Source organism: Ovis canadensis, chromosome 10 (genome assembly GCF_042477335.2).
Source record: "Ovis canadensis isolate MfBH-ARS-UI-01 breed Bighorn chromosome 10, ARS-UI_OviCan_v2, whole genome shotgun sequence".
Taxonomy (NCBI): domain Eukaryota; kingdom Metazoa; phylum Chordata; class Mammalia; order Artiodactyla; family Bovidae; genus Ovis; species Ovis canadensis.
In genome coordinates this window covers 30,736,057-30,749,060 of record NC_091254.1, presented here as the reverse complement: position 1 = coordinate 30,749,060, position 13,004 = coordinate 30,736,057, and the positions used below count along the sequence as shown (strand labels likewise).

Genomic DNA, 13,004 nt, shown 5'->3' with positions numbered 1-13,004 from the left:
GATTATCAAGAGTCCAGGCTCAGGGTGTAGGACGGCAGGAGTATGAAACCCAAAGTACCGCCTCTGTGGGTAGGTTATGGTTAACCTGGTTAAACAGTGACACCAGTGAGTGACCTCTGACCAGGAGACGTCACACACTCCTTAAATTCTAAGCAGGGGACTTCCTTGGTGGTTCAGTGGTGAAGAATCCACCTGCCAGTGCAGGAGACATGGGTTCGATCTCTGATCTGGGAAGATCCCATATGCTATGGAGCAACTAAGCCCGTGTGCCATATAGTTGCATATATTAAAATAAGTTCATCTCATCAGGTTTCATTAGAAATAACATTTTAGTTTTAATTGCACTTAAAAGTTATGCCATACATGAAACAATTCTATGCCTTTCTTAAATTGTTTCAAAATGCCCTTTTACATTCCTCTTACCAAATACTAATTTCTAAATCCTCAAGTTCTACTGTATGCATATGTTGCTTTGCAATGTAATTTTATACTTATATTTTCTTGCCAGACCATTACTGAAAGCCTAATGAACGCTGACATGGGCCTATGGATTCAGGCTTTATGAGATGGTGGTCAAGATAACTGAAAGGTGGTACCAATTTTCTAAGAGCCTGGGTAATGAATTCAAACAAGTGAATGTAGTATTGGAATTAATCCTTTATTCCCCAAAGCAATCCACAGTGAAGACAGTTGGCACTGGACAAATTTCCACAGAAATGCACGAATATTGAGAACCTGGCTGCATGACTTTGAATCCATATAGGCTCAAACCCCTCCGATGACTTTCGGATATTGAGAACCTGGCTGCATGACTTTGAATCCATATAGGCTCAAACCCCTCCAATGACTTTGAATTCCTATCGTATCCCTGAGAATGGATGCATACGAAGACCAATTGTAAGATGAATCCTTTTTGCAAAGGATTTTAACATTTTTCTTTTCATACTAAACATGCTCTGAAAGACATTTTCTAGATCTTTTTCGAAATCCTCAGACTTTTATTTACTAATCCTTCTCAAAAAAATATTCTGAAAAGATTCCCTAACAATCACAAAGTTTCATAAGGAGCTAGGATTACAAAGAGGATTCATGTGAGAAGACATCTCCACACAGAACCTGTACTCTTAAAGACATGAATGATTGTACACATCGACTTTAATGGTTTTTAAAGTGGAATTCATAAGTCATTGTAGGATTCATCAGTTCAGGATTTAGAGATATTCTTTTTTCAGGAACATGATCGAAAACAACGTTGCTTTCCTTTACTTTCCTATAGCAGGAAGAGGAACAGACATAATGTATAACAGGAAGCTGTGTTACTCCAAAAACATCGCAGGATCGGATGATGCGAAAACCTTCACCGAACATTGGACCGTGACACCACTCACATTGGGATGTGCTGCAATGAAGGAAACATCACTGTCTACTAGAGGAAAGACATTTTGCTTGAGGCTATGTCAGACTCAAAGCAGTATGAAGCATGGCCTTTCTCATTATTGATCTTACCCTCTCTCTGAGGATTTGACATGCACAAGTGAAAAAGTAAATGCTAAAAAAAATCTGTACAAAATAATCCTAATTTTCTAGAACAGGAAAGTATAGCTTTAGAGTAAGAAAGCATCCTAAGGACAATTCCCACAAAATGTGTATAAAATAATCCTAATTTTCTAAAACAGGAAAGTATAGCTGCTCCTATTTAATATGTGACCACAGGGAATTTTTCTGTATTTTCCAAATGTTATATAATAAATACATACTATATTTATCACTCAAAATAAATATATATGTTGTTTTAAAGATAAAGGGACTATTATAACCTAGCATAGGATTAGTATCCACATGTATATATTCCATGTCTGTGAGATCCATATATATTGCACAGTCCATGGAGTCACAGAGTCAGACATGATTGAGCACACATTCACGCAGGCATATTTTTAAAGGCTTACAGGTCAGTTAAATAGTACTTTTAACAGTAGCACATGAACGGACTATTCACAGAAGTAGAAATCTGAACGTCCAAGAACCTCCAGAATAAAGATTCTCAATTTCATTAGTAATCGGGGAATACAAAACAAAATAAAGGATTGTGTTCAGTCATGTCTGAGTCTTGTGACCCCCATGGACTGTAGCCCACCAGACTCCTCTATCCATGGAATTTCCCAGACAAGGATACAGAGCAGGTTGCCATTTCCTCCTCCAAGGGATCTTCCCAACCCAGGGATTTGAACCCAAGTCTCCTGCATTGGCAGGTGGATTCTTTACTGTTGAGTCAGCAGGAAAGCCTCTAGTGGTTCACAGAAAAGACTTAACTAAAACTGTATAGAAGTTGCCAGCTACATCTCCACAATCTGTACCTCACCTTAGATTTAAGTAATAGCTTGAGAATATTAGAAGATAGGCTGAATTCAAACTATATTATTATGCCAGAAAAGCCAGAAGGAACAATCTAAAGACTTGGATGTGTGGTGTGGTGTGAGGTGTGTGTGTTTAACTCTAAAACTATCATCTGGCCCTATAATAAACTGTATTTAAAAGCTTAAAAGCGTGTCTTGGTAAAAAGGACTTCAGAATTTGCTCACCATTTTAGTAACTTTTGGATTTCCACTGGGATCACATTATAATATTTATGTAGATTATTCTTGAGAAAGAACAAAGCTGTAATTTGAGTAAGATGTTGTGGATTATTCATAGAATTCTCTTTCCAAAAAATAGGATTAGTGAAATTATTCTCAAATAGGATCTTTTTCAGGTTAAGCTTTAAAATTCCATGTGGAAAACTAGTCAGTTCATTTCCATCAACCATCAATTTTTCAAGTGATCTGCAAACAAAGGAAATCATATTTTAAAAGGAAAAAGTAGACATCTGTCCCCGTGTGCCCCAAAATTGGTATAAAACTTAGTAGTAATAAAATATGAGTGTCAAGTATTTCCTTAAAATCCAGAGATTTAACTTAAAAAGCAACCAACCAATATATTATGCAAATAAGTGCATTTGTGTAAAGGGTAGCATTAAAGCACATATTCTGTGCAACAAGTCATCACTATGGAAAAAGAAATAATCATAAACATAGGAGAGTGAATGTTATACTAAATAACTTATAATAGGGATACAAAGAAAATTTATTTTCATAGACAAATTCAACATCAACACATACATTTTGTTTCATTCAGGCGAAAAGTCTCAACTATTAGTTGAAGCAGCAATGGGGGGAGACAGACCACTGTGTTAGGTGAAGCTTATATAAAATATTAAGGAAAACATGTGTTTATGAATTTTAGGGAAGGAAAGATAGCCAGTAATAGACTTGGAAAATTCAGTGGAGTTCCAAAATTAACAAGGGGGAAAAAAAAGAGAACAAATAGCATCCTGAAATAAAAAATCTCCAAAAAAAAAAGAAAGAAAGAAATATGGAAAGGAGAAAGTGAAGGGACAGTAAATACAATGTTAAACAGAAGGCAAAAAATTAAATATATCAGCCATAACAAATATGAACAGGCTGAATTCTTCTATGAAAATACAAAGATTGTTACACAGGAAATTAAACAATTGATCAAAATATTAGAAACGCAGAAATAAAATGATCAAATTTTACTACTAAAGATAATGCTCCTTAGAAACCAACTAAAATCTAGTAAAAGGCATTCAGAGATAAGATAATATTTACATAGTTTGATTTTTAAATGAATGTAAAGAAGTAAATAGCTTCATTTTGCTCTGTCCTTAAGGGGCATATGTCTTATGGGTACTTACTACTTGCAAAATACCTGAGTTTCTGGATATCATTTGGAATAAAAGCAATACTATTGTAGGAAATATCAAGTTCCTCAAGATTATGCAAGCAAAATAGCCTTTAATAGAAAGAGAAAGTGAATTGTAAAAATGTTTATATGCTTATCATTACTGGATATAAATCATTTCATTCCTCAGTTAGTAGGTAGAAGTACAGAGAGAAATCATATATTTTTAAGATCTTGAAACTTGTACAAATAGACTTTTGTTTCCATTACAGATGGTATAATTACAATAATTTTCCTAAAATAATTCATCTATCCGTTAAGACTGATTAGAAATGTTTGGAGTGGTTAAAGCCCCATCTAGGAAAAAAAAACACCTGAGAAATTCCTTGTGCTCAGCGGTGTCTGACTCTTTGAGACCCCATGGACTGTAGCCCGCTAGGCTCCTCTGTCCATGGGGTTCTTCAGGCAAGAATACTGGAGTGGGTTGCCATTTCCAAGGGATCTTCCTGACCAGGGATCAAATGTCCTGTCCCCAGCATCTCCTGCATTGGCAAGCAGATTCTTTATCACTGCGCCCCCTGAGAATATGCTGAGAAATTCTTAACAATATTTAAAAATATGTATTTTATTGGTTGCTGTATTAGTTTCCTAGGACTGACAGAACAAATTCTCACAGTCTGGGTGGGCTTAAAACCACAGAAATTTATTCTCTCACGGTACAGGAGGCCAGAAGTCTGAAATCACAGTATCAGCAGCGTGGGTTCCTCTGGAGGCTCTGAGGAAGAAGCCGTCCCTTGCCCCTCTCCTAGCTTCTGGGGGCTGCCAGCAGTCCTTGGGGTTCCTTGGTTTGTGAAGCATAACTCCAATCTCCATCTCTGTCTTCATGTGGCCTTCTTATGAGGACACCACTTATTGGATTTAGAGTCCCCTCAAATCCCACCCTAATCAAGTATGACTTCTTGTTAACCAGTTACATCTGCAAAGATCCTATTTCCATATAAGGTCTCATTGTAAGGTTCTGCATGGACATGAACTTTTGAGGGACACCTTTCAACCCAGTGCAGTCTCATTAAGACTTTCCTAGTGAAATATCCTTGATTTTTCCTTCCATTAAGCGAAGTATGGTGCTCAGTCACTTCAATCGTTTCCGAATCTTGAAACCCCATGGACTGTAACCCACCAGGCTCCTCTGTCCGTGGGATTTCCCAGGCAAGAATATGGGAGTGAGTTGCCATTTTCTTCTCCAATTAAGTGAAGAACTTAAAAGTAAGAACCAAAGAACACAAAGGCTAAGGCAGAGAGCCCTGCCTGGAGGTGGGAGTTGCTTCCTGAAGACTGGAATGGAAAGGCTGAGTATGACATTCACCAAAATCCCCAGTAATTATCCCCTCTTTGTGAATGCTCTTATCAAATACTTTCCTGTTTTCCATAAAGATGAAAAGTTACTTGCATGATTATTAACTAAAGCACCATGAGCAGAATATTTCATAACTTCCTACTATTTTTGTGTGGATTGTAATGGTCCTCATGATCTGTCCCCAGGCTACTCATCCAGCTCACCCTATGTTCACATATAGGCCAGGATTTATTTGCTAAAATTCCCTGAATTAGCCCAGTTCTCACATATCTCCAGTTCCCCCAATTTGACTCTTTGATTAATAGCTTCCTTTTTTTAAGTCTTGACTTGGAAGTCAACTCTTCCAAGGAACTCTTCCTGAATTTTTCAGACTAGGTGAGCAGCCTCTTCTGTGCTTCTCTGTTTACCTCTGTCAAAGAATTTGTCACGCTGTGTGACAAATGTCTGTCTCCTAAACAGTGACATTCGGGAGGCCAAGGATTCAATTTTACATTTCTATATATCTAACGCTTTGCATGGTGCCAAGCACATCAAAAGTACTTCAGTTCATTTCAGTTCAGTCGCTCAGTCGTGTCCGACTCTTTGCGACCCCATGAATCGCAGCACGCCAGGCCTCCCTGTCCATCACCAACTCCCAGAGTTCACTCAGACTCATGTCCATTGAGTCAGTGATGCCATCCAGCCACCTCATTCTGTCGTCCCCTTCTTCTCCTCCCCCCAATCCCTCCCAGCATCAAAGTCTTTTCCAATGAGTCAACTCTTCACATGAGGTGGCCAAAGTACTAGAGTTTCAGCTTTAGCATCATTACTTCCAAAGAAATCCCAGGGTTGATCTCCTTCAGAATGGACTGGTTAGATCTCCTTGCCTACTTAGGAAATCACAATTGAATGAAAGGCATGGTGATTATTGTTCAGTTGTGACCCCATAGACTGCAGACACCAATCACTGTCTCCCAGAGTTTGCTCAAACTCATGTCCATTGAGTCAGTGATGCCATCCAACCATCTCATCCTCTGTCACCTCCTTCTCCTCCTGCCCTCAATCTTTCGCAGCATCAGGGTCTTTTCCAATGAGTTGACTCTTTGCATCAGGTGGCCAAAGTATCAGAGCTTCAGCTTCAGCATCAGTCCATTCAGTGAATATTCTGGATTGACTTCCTTTAGGATTGACTGGTTGGATCTCTTTGCAGTCCAAGGGACTCTCAAGAGTCTTCTCCAGCATCATAGTTTGAAAGGCGTGGTGATCCTGGTTAATTTTAAATCATTTGCTCTGAGAAATGAATGAGATCAAATAGAAAAGCAAAAAAAAAAAAAAAGACAAACATTTTCAGTTCAATGTTCATCTTAGACTTTTTTCACCTCTGGAAAGAAAATATTACCACCACCTGTTCCAATTTTTTATTTATTTAAAATTATGTTATTTCACTTTTTTACCTCAGTAAGTTTCTAGAATCATTTTGTCTTCCTTTATTTCTTTAGTACAGGCAAACTAGTCTGATCCCAGGCTTTCATCTTTGATGATATATTCCTGTTGATAGTGATGTTTAATTGGGCTTATAGGCAGCACTGAGAAAGCTAATTAAGAAACTTCATAGGCTCTAGAGATGAAATTTATCTCATTTACATAGGATTTTAGAGAGCAATCTGTTTTAGACAGCAGCCTGTTTAAAAATCCTCAGTTTTGTCTGACAATCTATATCCCACTAGTAACAAATCTATCACAATTTTTAGGATGTATAGAATGTTTTACATTTATTTCATTGTTTTATTTATCAGCACATCATTGAGCAATGAGCTACTTAAACTAGAGCCCTGGTGATGGCTTGGAGGACTTTGCCAGCATTAATAATTGCATGTAATAACATCACACTACCATGGAAATATAACTGTTATTTATTAAGAGTCTATCATGTGTTCGTGGCAATTTAGGATGATCTTAGTGGTCACTGGACCACTGCATAACTATTAATATTATTTGCAGATTTTTAAAAATGGAAGCTATAAGAATATTAATAGTTTATCCAAGTTAGTATGAAATCAAACATACCACTCCGTTCTTCAGATATATGGGCATAAAGTAATTCAATCCCTATCTTTAATCGATAGCAATATGGGAAAATAAATTTGTGCATTTCCAGAATCAGCTCTTACTTCAGGTATGAAGTAAGTATGTTCACAAGCATGTCCTTAGGTTCTTTATTTCAAACAGCTTCTCTCTCCCAAAGAACATGCTGGCTAATCAAATCAAACTGTATCAAAAAAGCAAGGCAAAACTTTCAGTCTGTCAGTTAAAAGTGGTAATTTTCTATGTCAATTTTCTCCTGTTATCCACTGAGAAAAAAATTAAGATTTTTTTTTTAACCTTTGTTACAGTCACGCCTGCATGACTACAGAGGGTAAGTTGTGTGTATATGTACACACAGAAACAATTATAGACATGTCTGTACACACAGATTAATATACTTCAGCTACTTATCTCTGTCCACCGAGAGTGTCTACAAGCAATATCATTCCAGTAGCAACTGGACTATCCAGCACCCAGATCTTGCTTTTTAAATACCGTCCTCCAACTAAAAAGGAAACAGGATTTCCTAAGAGAAATGGCTGATTCTCATATCAAGGCAGGGCAAGGCACTACAATTTATGTTACTGTGGAGATATAGAGGAGTCAAACAAAAATAAAACCCATAATGCAATATCTTTACTCCCTTAGAATTGATTTTTTCTTTATTAATACATTTTATGTGTGTTTAATATATTTTATATGTTCACTTCAGTTCAGTTGCTCAGTTGTGTCCGACTCTTTGCGACCCCATGAATCGCAGCACGCCAGGCCTCCCTGTCCATCACCAACTCCCGGAGTTCACTCAGACTCACGTCCATCGAGTCAGCGATGCCATCCAGCCATCTCATCCTCTGCCGTCCCCTTCTCCTCCTGCCCCCAATCCCTCCCAGCATCAGAGTCTTTTCCAATGAGTCAGCTCTTCGCATGAGGTGGCCAAAGTACTGGGGTTTCAGCTTTAGCATCATTCCTTCCAAAGAAATCCCAGGGCTAATCTCCTTCAGAAGGGACTGGTTGGATCTCCTTGCAGTCCAAGGGACTCTCAAGAGTCTTCTCCAACACCACAGTTCAAAAGCATCAATTCTTCGGTGCTCAGCCTTCTTCACAATCCAACTCTTACATCCATACATGACCACAGGAAAAACCATAGCCTTGACTAGACAGACCTTAGTCGGCAAAGTAATGTCTCTGCTTTTGAATATGCTATCTAGGTTGGTCATAACTTTTCTTCCAAGGAGTAAGCGTCTTTTTAATTTCATGGCTGCAGTCACCATCTGCAGTGATTTTGGAGCCCCCCAAAATAAAGTCTGATGTTTCCCCTTCTATTTCCTATGAAGTGATGGGACCAGATGCCGTGATCTTCGTTTTCTGAATGTTGAGCTTTAAGCCAACTTTTTCACTCTCCACTTTCACTTTCATCAAGAGGCTTTTTAGTTCTTTGCTTTCTGCCATAAGGGTGGTGTCATCTGCATATCTGAGGTGATTGATATTTCTCCCGGCAATCTTGATTCCAGCTTGTGTTTCTTCCAGTCCAGCGTTTCTCATGATGTACTCTGCATATAAGTTAAATAAGCAGGGTGACAATATACAGCCTTGGCATACTCCTTTTCCTATTTGGAACCAGTCTGTTGTTCCATGTCCAGTTCTAACTGTTGCTTCCTGACCTGCATACAGATTTCTCAAGAGGTAAGAGTATTATATAAGTATAATACTTATAAGCATTTTTACACAGTAATGATATAATTTTTATATACTTTTTAATTTTTTTAATGACTGAATAGTTTTACAATGTATGAATATAGATCTTGTTGGATTGTTAATGGCAAACAATGCTAGATGAACAATTTTATAAACAAATTTTGATGTACATTCTTAATTACTATAAGAACCCTCTTTTGCAAAACATTGTTCAACTCTTTAAGAGTCCCTGTGCTCTTAACTCTTTGCCCTTAACTTACATTCAGTTTGTTAAACTCTAACTAGAAGAAATACCTTGTTTTGGCATTTGGTTAGGGTTTTGGTTCAAAACTTTCATTAGGAGTTAAACAGTTACCAGTCCATACATGGAAAAAAAAATCCATCACTTTTATATCCATATGTCAACATTCTTATTGGAGTTTAAAGGATCTGAGATATCATATAGGTAGATTCTTAGTTTATAGATTAGGAAATTGAGGTCTAGAATGGCTGAGTGATTTTCTCCAGATCAAATAGAGAATTCTCAATTATAAGGCTAGAATTCTTAATTCCAAGTTCAGAGTTCTTTCCATATCCAAAGAGGCTCCCCAGGGATAGGTATAAGGTTCTCCCCCCAGCTTCTTTAGATGACTTCATCCACACTCAGATAATGCGTGTCTAGTTACCACCCCCACATCAATTGCCATCAATGTAGCTTATAGGTTGTTTTTTTTAATAAGATAAAAAGAATCAAGTCCCCTAATGGGAGCAGAAGAATTATTATCAAATGGCTCAAAAGTAGCTAGCTGCTTTCAAAAGGGAGATTGATCATTTTCTAAATTATAAATTCTTTATTTTCTGTGTTTATAATCTCAGACTATCAACCTTACCCAGGTGGAAGAGTGGTAATCAAATTAAAAGCAACATTCAAAGATTTAAGGAGCTTAAGTTGTTGAATTGTAGAAGGGATTTCTTTGATAGGATTATTTCTCAGATTCAGTATTTGCAAATTTTTAAGGCAATATATCTAAGGAATAGAAAAGAGAAATAAACATGAGTAGAACAATAAACCCTTTGAACCAAAGCAGAAAAATCAGTAGCTTACACTCATTTTTCTCAATATATCACATATCTCAATAAGTACCTTTGCTAAGCCTTCAAAATAACTAACCCTCATTCATATCTATGATCTGGTGAGATAGTGTAGCTACTATATTTATATATCCTTGACTCAAGGATCTTCCTTTTCTAAATGGGGAGATCATCCTGTTTAATCAGTCTCCTGGTTTCATAAGAAGCAACTATGCAAAGAATGAGAAATGTAAGAGATACCTGTGTGATGTATCTTCTCCTATACTTTTACTCTTAACCTCTTTGTCTCTTTCTCTCTGAAGGGTATCTACTTTAGACAGAATATCACCGGGGCTTGTCTTTTTAAGTCCAGTCTGACACACTGTAGTTTTTGATTGGGGTGTTTGAATGTATTCACATTTAATACTACTATTGACATGGCTGGGTTTACATCATAGTTTAACTTGCAGTGTTCCATATGGCTTGTCATTTTTGTTCCTCATCTACTGTCTTGGTCTGCATCAACTGAGTATTTTAGAGTATAGTTTTTTAATTACTTTAATGATTTTTCCCACTATATTCTCCCCAGTTATTAGTGATTACTCTAAAGCTTGTAATATACTCCTTGACTTATCAGAATCTACTTCAGATTTACACTAACTTGATTCCAGTGAGATATGGAAATGTTACTAAATAGCTCTATGCCCTCTTCCTTTTTTGTACTATAATTGTTATACATACTACATTCATATATGTTACAGACCTAACAATACATTATTTAATTACCACTGTATGTGATTTTGTGGCTAAGAGAAGAAAGGAGACCAAGTAAATATTTGTATGGTTTGTTACATTTACCATTTTTGCTTTTACTTTTTTCTATCCTTAACTATTTCAGTAGGCTCTGTCCTCTGCCAGCATCTACCACCTTGAATTTTTCATGAAACTTGTAATGAATCCAGTCACCACATTTATGCCAGCCTCTGGTCTTTTATTCACTTCTTTCACACTAAGATAATAACTTGGCATCATTTGCCTGCCCCTAGTAAAGCACTTCCAAGTCTGGATATTGCCATTTTCATTGGAATATTTTATCTATAGCTATACAACACAGATCTGCCTTTTAACGGCAAGTTCTACTTAATTCTATCACTTTAAAAATGAGCACTTTATATTTTACAACAGAAAATCTCCCATATAGTTATACATTTTAGTGGTTAAAGTATTCTTTGACAGATCCATATGTCTCACATATAACTTGTTTAGAAGAAAGGTTAAAATTAACATGAAGAACTAAAATCCCTATACTCCTCAGGAATTCTTGTCATTTTTGTCTTAGTCAAATTAAGCCAACTAGTGTGACATACTCAAGAAGAAAAAGTAACTCTTCTAGTAGAAATAAAAACACAGTTGTTGAGTCGCTAGTTCAGTTCAGTTCAGTTCAGCTGCTCAGTCGTGTCTGACTCTTTGCGACCCCATGAATCGCAGCACACCAGGCCTCCCTGTCCATCACCAACTCCTGGAGTTCACTCAGACTCACATCCATCGAGTCAGTGATGCCATCCAGCCACCTCATCCTCTGTCATCCCCTTCTCCTGCCCCCAATCCCTCCCAGCATCAGAGTCTTTTCCAATGAGTCCACTCTTCGCATGAGGTGGCCAAAGTATTGGAGTTTCAGCTTCAGCATCATTCCTTCCAAAGAAATCCCAGGGCTGATCTCCTTCAGAATGGACTGGTTGGATCTCCTTGCCATCCAAGGGGCTCTCAAGAATCTTCTCCAACACCAAAGTTCAAAAGCATCAATTCTTCAGTGCTCAGCCTTCTTCACAGTCCAAATCTCACATCCATATATGACCACTGGAAAAACTATAGCCTTGACTAGATGGACCTTTGTTGGCAAAGTTTCAACATGCTATCTAGGTTGGTCATAAGTTTTCTTCCAAGGAGTAAGCATCTTTGAATTTCATGGCTGCAGTCACCATCTGCAGTGATTTTGGAGCACAAAAAATAAAGTCTGACACTGTTTCCACTGTTTCCCCATCTATTTCCCATGAAGTGATGGGACCGGATGCCATGATCTTCGTTTTCTGAATATTGAGCTTTAGGCCAACTTTTTCACTCTCCTCTTTCACTTTCATCAAGAGGCTTTTTAGTTCCTCTTCACTTTCTGCCATAAGGGTGGTGTCATCTGCATATCTGAGGTGATTGATATTTCTCCCGGCAATCTTGATTCCAGCTTATGCTTCTTCCAGTCCAGCGTTTCTCATGATGTACTCTGCATATAAGTTAAATAAGCAGGGTTGAGTTGCTAAGTCATGTCCAACTCTGTGACTCCATGGACTACAGCAAGCCAGGTTTCTCCGTCCTTCACTGTCTCCCAGACTTTGCTCAAACTCATGTCCATTGAGTCGGTGATGCTACCTAACCATCTAATCCATGGGACATAGTGAAGAGTTCTGATAAAATGTGGTCTCCTGGAGGAAGGAATGGCAGACCACTCCAGTATTCTTGCCATGAGAACCCCACGAACAGGATGAAAAGGCAAAACACAACATTATAGAGAAATTATGAAAATGTATGTTTTCAATACTGCATATTTGAAACAGAAAGCAAGTCAGTTTGCTGGAAATCAATTTGCTTTAAAAGTCAATATTCTAGAAATCAATTCATGAAACAATAAAATACCCTATGACCAATTAAACAATGACTAAGCCATCACTTCATGGGAAATAGACGGGGAAACAGTGGAAACAGTGTCAGACTTTATTTGTTTGGGCTCCAAAATCACTGCAGATGGTGATTGCAGCCATGAAATTAAAAGACGCTTACTCCTTGGAAGGAAAGTTATGACCAACCTAGATAGCATATTAAAAAGCAGAAATGTTACTTTGCCAACAAAGTTCCATCTAGTCAAGGCTATGGTTTTTCCAGTGGTCATGTATGGATGTGAGAGTTGGACTGTGAAGAAGGCTGAGCGCCGAAGAATTGATGCTTTTGAACTGTGGTGTTGGAGAAGACTCTTGAGAGTCCCTTGGACTGCAAGGAGATCCAACCAGTCCATTCTAAAGGAGATCGGTCCTGGGTGTTCATTGGAAGG

At 37.8% G+C, this 13,004-nt stretch overlaps 1 protein-coding gene across 1 annotated transcript in view; it reads right to left on the bottom strand.

Annotated features, from left to right (window-relative positions):
• Positions 1–966: 966 nt before the first annotated feature.
• LRRC63 (leucine rich repeat containing 63) overlaps positions 967–13,004 on the bottom strand; it is a 72,516-nt gene continuing 60,478 nt past the window's right edge. The window contains exons 5-8 of the mRNA XM_069601300.1: positions 9,727–9,863; positions 3,769–3,852; positions 2,583–2,822; positions 967–1,399 (exon numbers count right to left, since the gene is read on the bottom strand). Of these exons, the coding sequence (XP_069457401.1) occupies positions 1,156–1,399; positions 2,583–2,822; positions 3,769–3,852; positions 9,727–9,863 (705 nt within the window). The 3' untranslated portion in view covers positions 967–1,155. The remainder of the gene's footprint in view (positions 1,400–2,582; positions 2,823–3,768; positions 3,853–9,726; positions 9,864–13,004) is intronic.